General features: G+C 36.4%; 1 protein-coding gene across 1 annotated transcript; it reads left to right on the plus strand.

The window, feature by feature from the left end:
• Positions 1-570: 570 nt before the first annotated feature.
• LOC125823181 (uncharacterized) lies at positions 571-11,207 on the plus strand. The gene is made up of 6 exons (XM_049502601.1): positions 571-816; positions 1,737-2,225; positions 2,400-2,621; positions 2,699-2,765; positions 9,800-9,910; positions 10,409-11,207. Exons 1-6 carry the CDS (start codon positions 700-702, stop codon positions 10,774-10,776), a joined length of 1,374 nt encoding a protein of 457 aa, XP_049358558.1. The 5' UTR covers positions 571-699; the 3' UTR covers positions 10,777-11,207.
• The last annotated feature ends 268 nt before the right edge of the window (positions 11,208-11,475 follow it).

Below are 11,475 nucleotides of genomic sequence, written 5' to 3' on the forward strand. Positions count from 1 at the left end.
GGCAAGTTGGAATCTTCTTAAATTTTTTGGAAAGATAGATCTAGTAATGACCTATCATTCCCAATAATTGAAACATCATGAATCAATATACAATTTGATTGGTATTGACACCTTGTTCTTGAGATTTCTCTATAGTAATCATGTTTGTAATTTACGATTTTTCGAAGCTGTGGGTGAAATTTTGAGACGATTCTTGTTATATTAGATTGTCTCATCAAGATACTATATCATTTGATTTTGAGTTTAATTTTTTTTAAAGATAGGAAGGAGATTGTCTCTATTGTCCTTAAACTAAATTATGTAAAAATAACTTTTGTGGAATCAACAATTATAAAAAATAAATAGTGAATTGAATAATTACTAGTATAAACAATCAAGAATGGAGTTGAGATTGAAATCCAAATAATTAAGATTAAGAGCTTCCTTAATGGCACACAAATGAGCCCTACAAAAATTTAAAGTCCCTCTCACATTTCAAAATTCATTGGAACATTTTCACTTTCACTTTCACTCTCCACAGTTCACAACTCAGAGATCTACGAACTCCATCCTCCAACATTCCTTCGAACTCCAACAGATCCATCCATTCACCTTAAATTGAAATCTGTTGACCAACAAAGTAGAAAAAAATCAAGCAATGTGGGTGTCCAGTAGATGTGGGTTTCTTTTATAGCTTATGCAATCTCGAGTTGACCTCTAATGGAGTTTACAGAAGCTTATAAGCAAACTGGTTCTTATGCTTTCTCACCAAATGCTCGATTTCTCGCTGTCGCTGTCGATTATCGCCTCGTGATTCGTGATGTTCTCTCACTCAAGGTCTTTTGCATTTTTCTATTTTTGTCATTTTCAATGATTTTTTACATAACTGAATGTTAATTGTCATTTCATTGGTTTCGGTTGAGTAGAAATTCCGTAAAATTCGTCTGTTCCAACAGCATTTTAATCTAATAACCCTATTGAATCAGTACATGAAGTCCAGAATTTGACCTTACCATCATGTTAATCATGCGGCTTTGGAAGAAGCTGTATTGAATTATATTACCACATCATGTAAAAACTAATGTTATTAGAGATAGGATGTTCTTACTTATTTATTTTTTGTATATGGAATACCTTCGCTCAAGGGGAGACTTGATACATTTCATCCTCTTAATGTCTGCAACAAGCTGATTACAGAACAATGTAATATACATAAAAGAGGGATGTTGCTGTTAGGTATATCTCTTTAGATTAGACACCCCATTCTGTCTTTTACATTCGACATTGACACAACTAAAGGAAAGGTCACAGCTTTATCTGTAATGCCAATTAGATTTGAATGGTTTTATTGTCTCAAGATATGTGATATCAATGAAAAACTGCTCTTTTATGTGTGAATAAGCAGAAGGGACGTGAAGCTCACAAGATGTTATAATAGTATTAAAGAAGACAACTAAGAAAAGAAAATCTGCCTTTATCATGTGCTAAAATTCTTCAGCGCTCACAAATTATTTGTGTGTTATACTCCTTAAGAATCGAACACTATCAACTTGATTGTACCCTAGGTTGGCTTATGATGCCTCAAAAGAACTCATAGCATGGAAGCATTGTCAGCTGAGAGGTCAACAATGTACCAAGCCAGCGAATTAGCAATATGTGATAGTTATTCAAAAGAAAGAGCTGTTTTACTCAATGAATATGCAAGGTCGGTAAGTTTGTGATCTCACTGTCATTTTATGTCAATTTTGGGTCTTCAGGTGGTGCAACTGTTTTCATGTCTGGACAAGATTACATACATTGAATGGGCCCCTGATTCCGAATATATACTTTGTGGTCTTTACAAGAAACCTATGATACAAGCATGGTCTTTGACCCAACCTGAGTGGACGTGTAAAATAGATGAAGGCCCTGCAGGAGTTGCTTATGCTAGGTGGAGTCCAGACAGTCGTCACATACTCACCACATCTGACTTTCAGCTACGGTTAACTGTTTGGTCACTGGTTAACACCGCATGTATACATGTTCAATGGCCAAAACATGGGTCTAAGGGGGTATCATTTACCAAGGATGGAAAGTTTGCTGCTATTTGCACCAGACGTGATTGCAAGGATTATGTTAATCTGCTATCTTGTCATACATGGGAGATAATGGGTGTTTTTGCTGTCGATACATTAGATTTGGCTGATGTTCAGTGGTCTGCAGATGACAGTGCTATAGTCATCTGGGATTCTCCTCTTGAGTACAAGGTAGTCACCATGGACTGTTTATAGCTTCTCGTATAGATGTACTTTCCTCATTTCTGGGAGAACCTCCAAAAAATGTTCTGAAACTGATATTTTCTTCATCACTTAAAATGGTTATGTAAAATCATCTTTAATGTAAGAAATATGGAAAGGCTTTGAATGTTCCGTTTTCTTTAGGTTTTGATCTATTCTCCAGATGGGAGGTGCCTGGCTAAGTATCAAGCATATGAGAGTGGACTAGGAGTAAAAAGTGTTTCATGGTCACCTTGCAGCCAGTTTTTAGCAGTGGGAAGCTATGACCAGATGTTACGGGTTTTGAATCACCTGACGTGGAAAGTATTTGCAGAATTTGTGCACCCATCTGCTGTTAGAGGTCCTTGTTGTGCTGCTATTTTCAAGGTACCCAATCTTTTGTTTCTTTCTGTATTTGCAGGACATTATATAATGATTTTGATCATTTCCTTCTTTAATTTTAGGAAGTGGATGAGCAACTTGATATGTCAGAATTATCACTAGGAGATGATTTTGTCCAGTACAGTAGTGGTGAGCACTAGAGTTCTTTGGCTACATAGTCTTTATCTTGAAAGGTTAAGTATATATGTTTCTTATTCAACAAGTGCAGATTTTGATTATTTTTGTTGATTTAGTCTCGTGGAAAATTTAAGAAACAAGTAAATGCCACTAATTATAGGACGTAAAATTTACTGAGGCAAAACTCTCGTGAAACAACCAAGTGAAATGACATATCAGATTTGGCTGATTTCAAATGGTGCATATTATGTTGCCTCTGTGGAGTAAAGATGTTGTCTTCAGAAATACTGGATAAGTTAGTAGAGAATTATGTAATTTCCTTGCACGTACAAAAGTGAAAGTAGCGGAAATGAGGATGTTAAGATTGATGTATGAGCATACTAGGAGAAATAGGATTAGGAACGAAGATATTCGGGACAAGGTAGGAGTGACCTCTGTGGTGGACAAAATTAGGGAGGCGAAACTGAGATGGTTCAAGCTTGTGAAGAATATGTCCGGAATAAAGATCATTTGTCACGACCCAGGGGTACCCCCTAGATGTAACACGGCATACTCGATCCCAAAGGGGTCTTATACAAGCCCTTAGCATATCATAAACATAAGTAATAGAAATGATGCGGAATTTGAATCTTTTTACAATCGAAGTCTTTTCATAAAATCAACTGGAAGTCTAGACATTGTCTCAATAACCATCTAATACAATCGAGTATCAATAAGGGTCACAGCTCTTTACAACATAGTCTCAAAAGAGAATGTAAGAAAGAAACTAGAAATGAACAACTCTCGTCCTTGAACCATGAGGACTCACCAAAAGCGTGGAGAATAGTCGATCCAAGCTTTGACCAAGAAGGAAGCACACCTCAACAACCGGGCCCAACGCTTACAGAAAAATGTAGAAAATATGGATTAACACAAAATTGCACTAAGTATGGGAAGCCATGCATAAAAATCCTTAAAACATGCAAAAAGGGGCAATTTAGTTGAAATCATGCATTTTATCAACTTTAAGAGTCATCATGCACATTAGTGTAACTACATAAGTCAAACCATTTCATAAGCAACCCTAAGCTATACTTGTGCAATGCATAGATAAGATCCCATAATCCTATCTAATACTAAGTATTACTTTTAGGCCACCATGTTCATGCATATCATACCTTGACCTCATCCATAGCCAATACTCATAGACAAGTAAACATTCATGTTCATAGTTTGTAGCAAGTAAAGCCACTCTTAGCAACAATCCATATCATACATGCATAAATTCATATATCTTCATAGCATAAGAAAACCACACCATAACCCCTTTCAAAGTCTACTTGTGCAATGCATAAGTGAAGTCCCATACCACTCATACTAAGTAGAGCTCATTGAGAAGTCATAAGTATAGTTCATGTTCATGTTCATGTTCATGTTCATGTCATAGTTCATATTCTTGTCATGTAGGGAAATAGCCTTAACCGACATAGACCATGTGAGCTACATGGAATCCGGTGTACTGCCCCACACCGAAAAGAGGTGTCCTACTTGCCTAAGGTAGAACTAGTTTGTTAGCTTAGGTGAATCCACTAGCTAAAGACCTATGTGGGCACATAGTTACGGGATAGGGAGATTGCTTCTAGAAACCCGGACTAACTGAGGTATAAGGTTTCCATCTCATGAGATAACTGTTTTGGGAACCCGGACTAACTGGCGTAAAAGGAACCCATTTGGGAAGCCAGACTAACTGACGTAGAAGCTTTCCATCTCATATTCAAATCCACTCGGTGCTAAGCATAATTCCCTTAAAATTCATGTTAAGTCTTAACTTAGGTTCCTGTTCATGAAAGAATGCCCTAGCACTCAAACCAACATGGTATCATGATAACTCATAGATTCAATAGGTGAGAATAGCCTTTCAACCTTAGAATCATTAATATGTGAGTAAACCTTTCACATCATGTTCATAGTATGTTCATGAGAATAGCCTTTCAATCAACACAACAACATTATTATAGTCATAGACATTTCATGCATAGTCATGTGTAAGGGTATAGGGAGAATGATCTTTCAACAATACCACAATTACACCATAGTCATAGGATCTTCACTCTTTAAGTGAACCATAAGCTCATACACAATTCTCATAAACATGTACAAACCTTCATAATTTTCCCTTCAAGGACCATGAATCACATTCAACCCAAACATCTAGAATTACTACATTAGATATGGAGAATATCATGATTCAATAAACTCAATCAATATAGACATTATCTATTCACATGATTCTATAATCAATCAACCCACATCATGAAATCACAATTTAATAATATGGGGAATTCACGAGTTTTTGGGGGATTTCATCATAAATCAACAATTAATCATCAATTCAATCATAATTCATCATAGATCAACCATTGAAAACGTTTTAGAAGAGAACCCATGACTTAGAGTGAAACCCTAACTTTTGGGGAAATTGAAAGCTTTGAAATTAAGTTTTGAAGGGTCTCTATGGGTGAAAGCTACCCATAGATGAAAAGCCACCATACATTGATAAAGAATCTTCAAAGAATTTGAGGAAGAAGCCTTGAAATCTCCAAACCCTAGCTCCAATTCTACTCTTCTTCTTCTTTGAGTTTTAGAGAGAGAAATATTGTGTGGAAGATGAACTTTTGATTTTGATTTGGGTGTTTGTGAAAAATGACTTAGTTTGGGGAATTTTGACTTAATAACAACTTATATAGTGACCCCAAACTTACCCAAAACAACCTCACTTTAATTGGACTTAAAAAGGAAATGACTTAATTAACCTTCATTAAGTGACCATGCCCAGGCACCACGAGGGGCCCTCACGAGCCGTGGTCCCACTCGTGAAGTTGGGGCAGTAGATAGGCACTTGGTTCCTTAAGCTTCCATGCCCAAGGCATTCCCATGAGGGGCTCCACGAGCCGTGGTCCCTCTCGTGGTCCTTGAGGTAGTAGCTATGCTACTTGAGGCCCTTAGCTCAAATGCCCAAGGCATCTTCACGAGGGGCTCCATGAGCCGTGGTCCCTCTCGTGGACCTTGAGGCAGTAGCTAGGCCACTTGGTGGCTACTCCTCAATGGCCAAGGCAACTCCACGAGGTCTCCCACGAGCCGTGGTGATGGCCGTGAAGTTGGGGCAGTGTGCTCCAAGGTTGGGGCAGCCTTGGCCCCTTTGCCTTGGCACTTGCCCTTTGGCCTTGACTCTTGTAGCCCTCATTTCAACTCTAGATTGTCTACTAACCATGGAGGGTCATTTTATGATTTTTAACCCTTACGTTTAGCTCTTGTTTAGCCTACTATTTTTTGGAGTGTTACATCATCCTTGTCACACATCCTAGGACTTGGGATATGAGGGAATCTTTGAAGTATATTTACAATTTTTATGTTGAATATGTAGTGAAGAATCCGCTCTACTCCCCAGGGGCTCCTATTAAGTGTGAGCTATTTAATTCTACGCTCAAGCTGTATATCAGAGGCCTTGGATAAATTTACAAGGATCAAATGGATTCAGATACCGAATACTGCATTTGGCTTAGTCGTCCCCTTCAATTATGATGTTCTATCATCAATGATGGAAGAATGGCTCAAGTTGAGTTCAATACATTCTCAAAACTTACTGCACCAACTTTGGACAAAATGTTGCACCAATGTGTTTACCTAGTTACAGTATGCCCTCATTTTGGTAACTTCAGTAAATTGTCTTTCATGTCATTAAATGTGTTTAAACAATAAGAGTTGGATTAGGTCTGTATTGCATTTATTGGATGCTGCTTGTCCTTTGATGTCTTTACGTGGTATTTATTAAGCTTGTGAAGAGAAAATGCACAAATGCCTAGTGAGGAGATGTGACAGGCTGACTATGCTAGTGTTGGAAAATATTGATAAAAAACACGGAATTTTGTAGCTTGAGCTTGCCTATTGCACTATCCATAAGGATATTTCACTGGTTGAGGTGTATCTCCTAGGATTCAACAAGATCTTCTAATATTAAAACTAGGAGCCAGAACTAACAAAACAATTTAACTTAAAAGGAAAACCCAGCATCACAAAACAATAAAGAAAGATCCTTTTTTTCTTCCCCTTTAGCTAAAATAAAATTACTATATATAGATCAACAAATAGAGAGTTCAAACCGTGCACATTATGCACATTCATTGTGTAATAAGCCATAAAGGCTATTGACTCAATTGCCATACATTACTTCAAATCTGTGCAAATAATGCACAATCAATATTTGATAAATTCCATAAAGGCTATTAACCCACCGCCATAATAACCGTTGGCAACTTTGAAAAAATTCTTAATAGGAATTCATTAAGGCTAATAAAATATAGGACTATATTATATAGTAAATTCCTTTGACCAACTTTAATAATAGACAAAAGAGAATTTAAAGATTCTTCCTATTCTTTTAAGATATTAACGATATTTTACCAATAAGTGGGTCTGAGGAGAGGTAGGGCTATAGAGTTAGGCCGAAGAAGAATTAGGGAGGTGATTAGACAACACATGACAATTCTACAACTCACCTAGGACATCACCCTAGACAGGAAGAATGGAGGTCAATGATTAGGATAGAAGATTAGTAAGTAGTTGAGCGTTGCTTAGATTCCTTTATCATTATTTTTATTATTGTGCAAGATGCTTTGTCATGCTTTCTATAGTATTTTTGCATGACTTCTTTATTTCTGTTATTTCCTTTTCCGAAATGCTTTTGTATGTGTTTCATCGAGTCGATGGTATATCAAAAATAACCTCTCTAACTCCAGGGTAGGGGTAAGGTCTGCATACACCTACCCTCCCTAGACCCCACTTTGTGAGATTACATTGGGTATGTTGTTGTTACTCTTCTATTTTATCAGTACTTGTTGTTTCTTTTGTTTCGGATATCGTCGTATGTGTTGTTGCTATTGTTCTTTTTTATTTTTAATTATTTTCTATTTGGTTTCTTTTAGTACTATATTTACTTTTCATACTGTTTTTTGATATGCTTTGCTTGGGCCAAGGGTCTATTGAAACAACCTCTCTACCCTCATAAGATGGTAAGATTACGTAAACACCACCCTCCCTAGACCCCGTTTGTGGGATTACATTGGGCATTGTTGTTGTATAGGGGAGAGGGAATGGGAAATCTTAGTAGTCCATTGGGGAATGTGGTTTTGATTTGCTCATTAGAGAATTTTTGTTGTGGATTAAACTTAGTTAATTTATTTCTCCGGTTGTTCCAATTTAATGCCATAGTATGAATCAACACGAAATTTAAGAAAAGACTCATGAAACACTTGGTTTAAAACATACCATAGCATTTGTATGACTATAAAACATTTGAAGCTTGTGACCTTAACCATGCTATAATGTTTGTGTTGTTATAAAATATTTTCATTGTGGGTAAGATGGAGAATGGTTATAAGGCTTCTCATTAGGGGTAAAATGGAGAGTGTAAAGTTAATTGTAAATTTAGAAGTGTCACTCATTTTGGAACGGACCAAAAAGAAAAATATGTCACATATTTGAACAGGGTGGTAATAAATAGTACCAAGGAGGTACTTTAGAAGTATAAAAGGGAACTTCAGGTTCCTCCACATACTTACTACATCATAACATCCACAAATTCCAAAGGAAGTCTTGGTTGTCCTTCATAATAGACCTAGCATGAATAGAAAGATTCTAGACACCTATACTTTACAAAAGAAGGGTGTTGTATCCTTCCCTTGAATACCTACTATTCATTTCCAACCTTATTGTTCACATGATGCATAATGGAGTTATCTTCCATGTTTGCTTCTTTACTCTTCTCAATTCTTCGTCCATGCTCCCACAAACATACATACTAACTGTGAATCTTACTGTCATCCATCACTAACAGGTTTTCCACATGCTTTTGTTCATGAAAAAAGTCATGCCCTCACATGTGGAGATGTTATGCAAACTTAAAGTAAATAAATAATAGCATTCCTTCTCTAACAACTTAGGTTTTTTACATGAGGTGGTCATGCAGTTTATTGATTCCACATTAGCTTAACTTTGTACAATTGTAATTCTTTTATAAGGATGTGCCAATTATTTTTGTGATTTAAGCAACACCAATTGTTATGTTAGCACTATCTGTTGCTGTATTGTATAAACCGTTTCATTTTGACGACACCTTCGACATATGTTGTCTTTCTTTTACTTATTCAGGTTGAATTTTCATATCAGGTCTCCAATTACATTTAGCTCAGTTTGGTTTCCAAAAGAATTAATTTGATGCTAGGTCTCAAGTCCATGTTTGGTTTCTTATTTTAGGGAACTCCCAAACAGACCCATCTTTTTTTTTTTTTCTATATATAGGTTCCCTATTTTCAAACTATTCTTTTGGCTTCTTGGCAGGTTGGACCTTGCAGCATCACATGCCCTTCCCTCTTTTCTCTCTCTTTTTGTCTTCTTTCCCCTTTGTTTAGGTCTAAATAGCCTGCTAGGTGTTTTTCATTTTTTTATTTTTTTTATTTTTAGAGATGAGATTTTACCCCCTTCAAAGGATCTCCCACCCTTTTACTCCCTTGGTGACTCACTCACAACCTTAATGTTGGAGGTGGAGAGTAGCTTACAAACCGAACAACCCTTCTTGTCTAGAGATAAGGTTTAATAGAAAATAAAGTTGATTTAGTTAATTCTTCTTGTAAGTTGTAAGTTGTAACTATAACTATATGTATGAAAAGTCTATCAATGTTTTAAGACTTCACTGATTATAACTGTTTCATGAGTTTATTTACCCAAATCCAAATACAATAATTTTCCAAAAGTGGTTCTTCTAAAATCAAATCCAAACACGCATAATTGTTTCAAGAAACCAAAGCTAGAAGTAATTCTGCCACAATAATAAATGTAAATCTACTGCTGCAGACAAATTGTCCAAGCATGGTAGGTAGTGCTTTTCTAAGTGGCTCACTGGCAGAAATGGAAAGTTGATTGTGGATGTACTCAAAATTTCTTTTGTATTCTAATCGTTTCCTTTTGTTAAGAACTTTTGAGATCTTCCAACCAATTTATTCATTTTCCAGATAATGCTTCCGAGGCACATATTCAAGTCAGATACAATGTTTTGGAGGTACCTATCAATCTCCCTTCGCAGAAACCTCCTGCAGATAAGCCAAATCCCAAGCAAGGAATCAGTAAGTCTTTGGTTCAATTTTTTTATTAAGTGAGAATTTGATCACTATTTTTGGTCTTCCTTAGTTGTTCTCATTACTTATGAATGCCACCCAAATATGGCAAATGTTTGATAAAGTTGAACACTTGGATATTTGTATAGGAGATATTGAGCATTTATTATCTTTTGAATGGCCACATAGTTCTTTTACTTCTTGAAAATTTCAAACCTTGATAGTAACATTTATTGACTTGAGCGATAAGTCTGATAGTGCTCTAATTTCTGAATGATAACTCTTAGCTTTCTATTTGGTGAGAGTCTGTTCGATCTCAAATGAGCTGTATCAGCCTAGTATCTTCATCATCAAGGATTAATGCAGAACCTTTCTGAATTTATAGATCTTAGATCTGCAAGTAGAAGCTTCTTTTTGGTTGGTTGTGTTCTATTGAATCTCCGAGAAACTACTCTTAAGGCTCACAAATGAGTGGCTTGTTAACACAATATGGAAACTTAAATGCAGGCCTGATGTCATGGAGCAGTGATAGTCAATATATTTGCACTCGCAATGATAGCATTCCTACTGTACTATGGATATGGGACATAAACCATCTTGAGCTAGCTGCCATCTTAGTTCAAAAAGATCCCATCCGAGCTGCTGCCTGGGATCCCACATGTCCACGTTTGGTTTTATGTACTGGAAGTTCCCACATATACATGTGGACACCTTCAGGTGCTTATTGCATAAATGTTCCATTGCCTCAATTTGCGGTAATTGATCTGAAATGGAACTCCGATGGGAGCTGTCTTTTTCTCAAAGACAAGGAGTCATTCTGCTGTGCTTCTCCGGAGATACTGCAAGAATCCAGTGATTATAGCTCTGATGATTGATGCTTCCATCATCACACATTATGAAACTTTATGGAGCTGAAATCTTTTGTTCATCACACCTCCCAAAGTGAGTATCATTCCTCAAGGCGATAGCTTTGCTTGCTTATTATTTTTCAGTTTGCACTATTGACATGGAAGAAGAGGTAATCTAAGGCTGTGATAATCTTGTTTATTTGCATTCTAATGGTGTATATTTGAGATCCAAAATAGTAGGACGGATTTTAGAAATCCGGATTTGTAACATTATCTCTAAATAGATAGGTCAAAGGGTGTCTCTACTCTCTAGAAGAGTACCTTTGCCTATGCTGGTGATCAAATTTAATGTACTAATACCTTTTTTTCTAGTTAATGCGCAATGCCTGAAGCACAACTATTGCCAACTTGCGATGGAGCTTATCTGAAGTTTTATTCTTCAGGTGGCATAAACTTAATTGTAGGTTCTTGCTTCTTTTCTTTTTCTTTTTCCTTTTTGTAGCCATGTTAGACAATATCCACCATTTTGGTTTCTTAAAAAGTGAATGTAGCACAAAATCTATGGTTTATTTAGCCCGAAAATACAACGGAGAAAATTAACTCTCGATCTTCTCCTTATTGTTAGACATGTATATTAGAATTTAGAGTTATTAAAATCACCCTACTTTTTTCTTCTTGCAATGACGGTGTCCACCCAATGGGAGAAATGGTTTTATAGTTTTTTTT

This window comes from Solanum verrucosum, unplaced genomic scaffold (assembly GCF_900185275.1).
Source record: "Solanum verrucosum unplaced genomic scaffold, falcon-dt-bn FXZP01000199.1, whole genome shotgun sequence".
Taxonomy (NCBI): domain Eukaryota; kingdom Viridiplantae; phylum Streptophyta; class Magnoliopsida; order Solanales; family Solanaceae; genus Solanum; species Solanum verrucosum.

Excerpts from the sequence above, each read along its gene's own strand:
- LOC125823181 (XM_049502601.1), top strand. The coding sequence starts at position 700 with ATGGAGTTTACAGAAGCTTATAAGCAAACTGGTTCTTATGCTTTCTCA. Across the intron at positions 817-1,736 it reads GTGATGTTCTCTCACTCAAG|GTGGTGCAACTGTTTTCATG; the intron begins GTCTTTTGCATT and ends TTGGGTCTTCAG. Across the intron at positions 2,226-2,399 it reads ATTCTCCTCTTGAGTACAAG|GTTTTGATCTATTCTCCAGA; the intron begins GTAGTCACCATG and ends CGTTTTCTTTAG.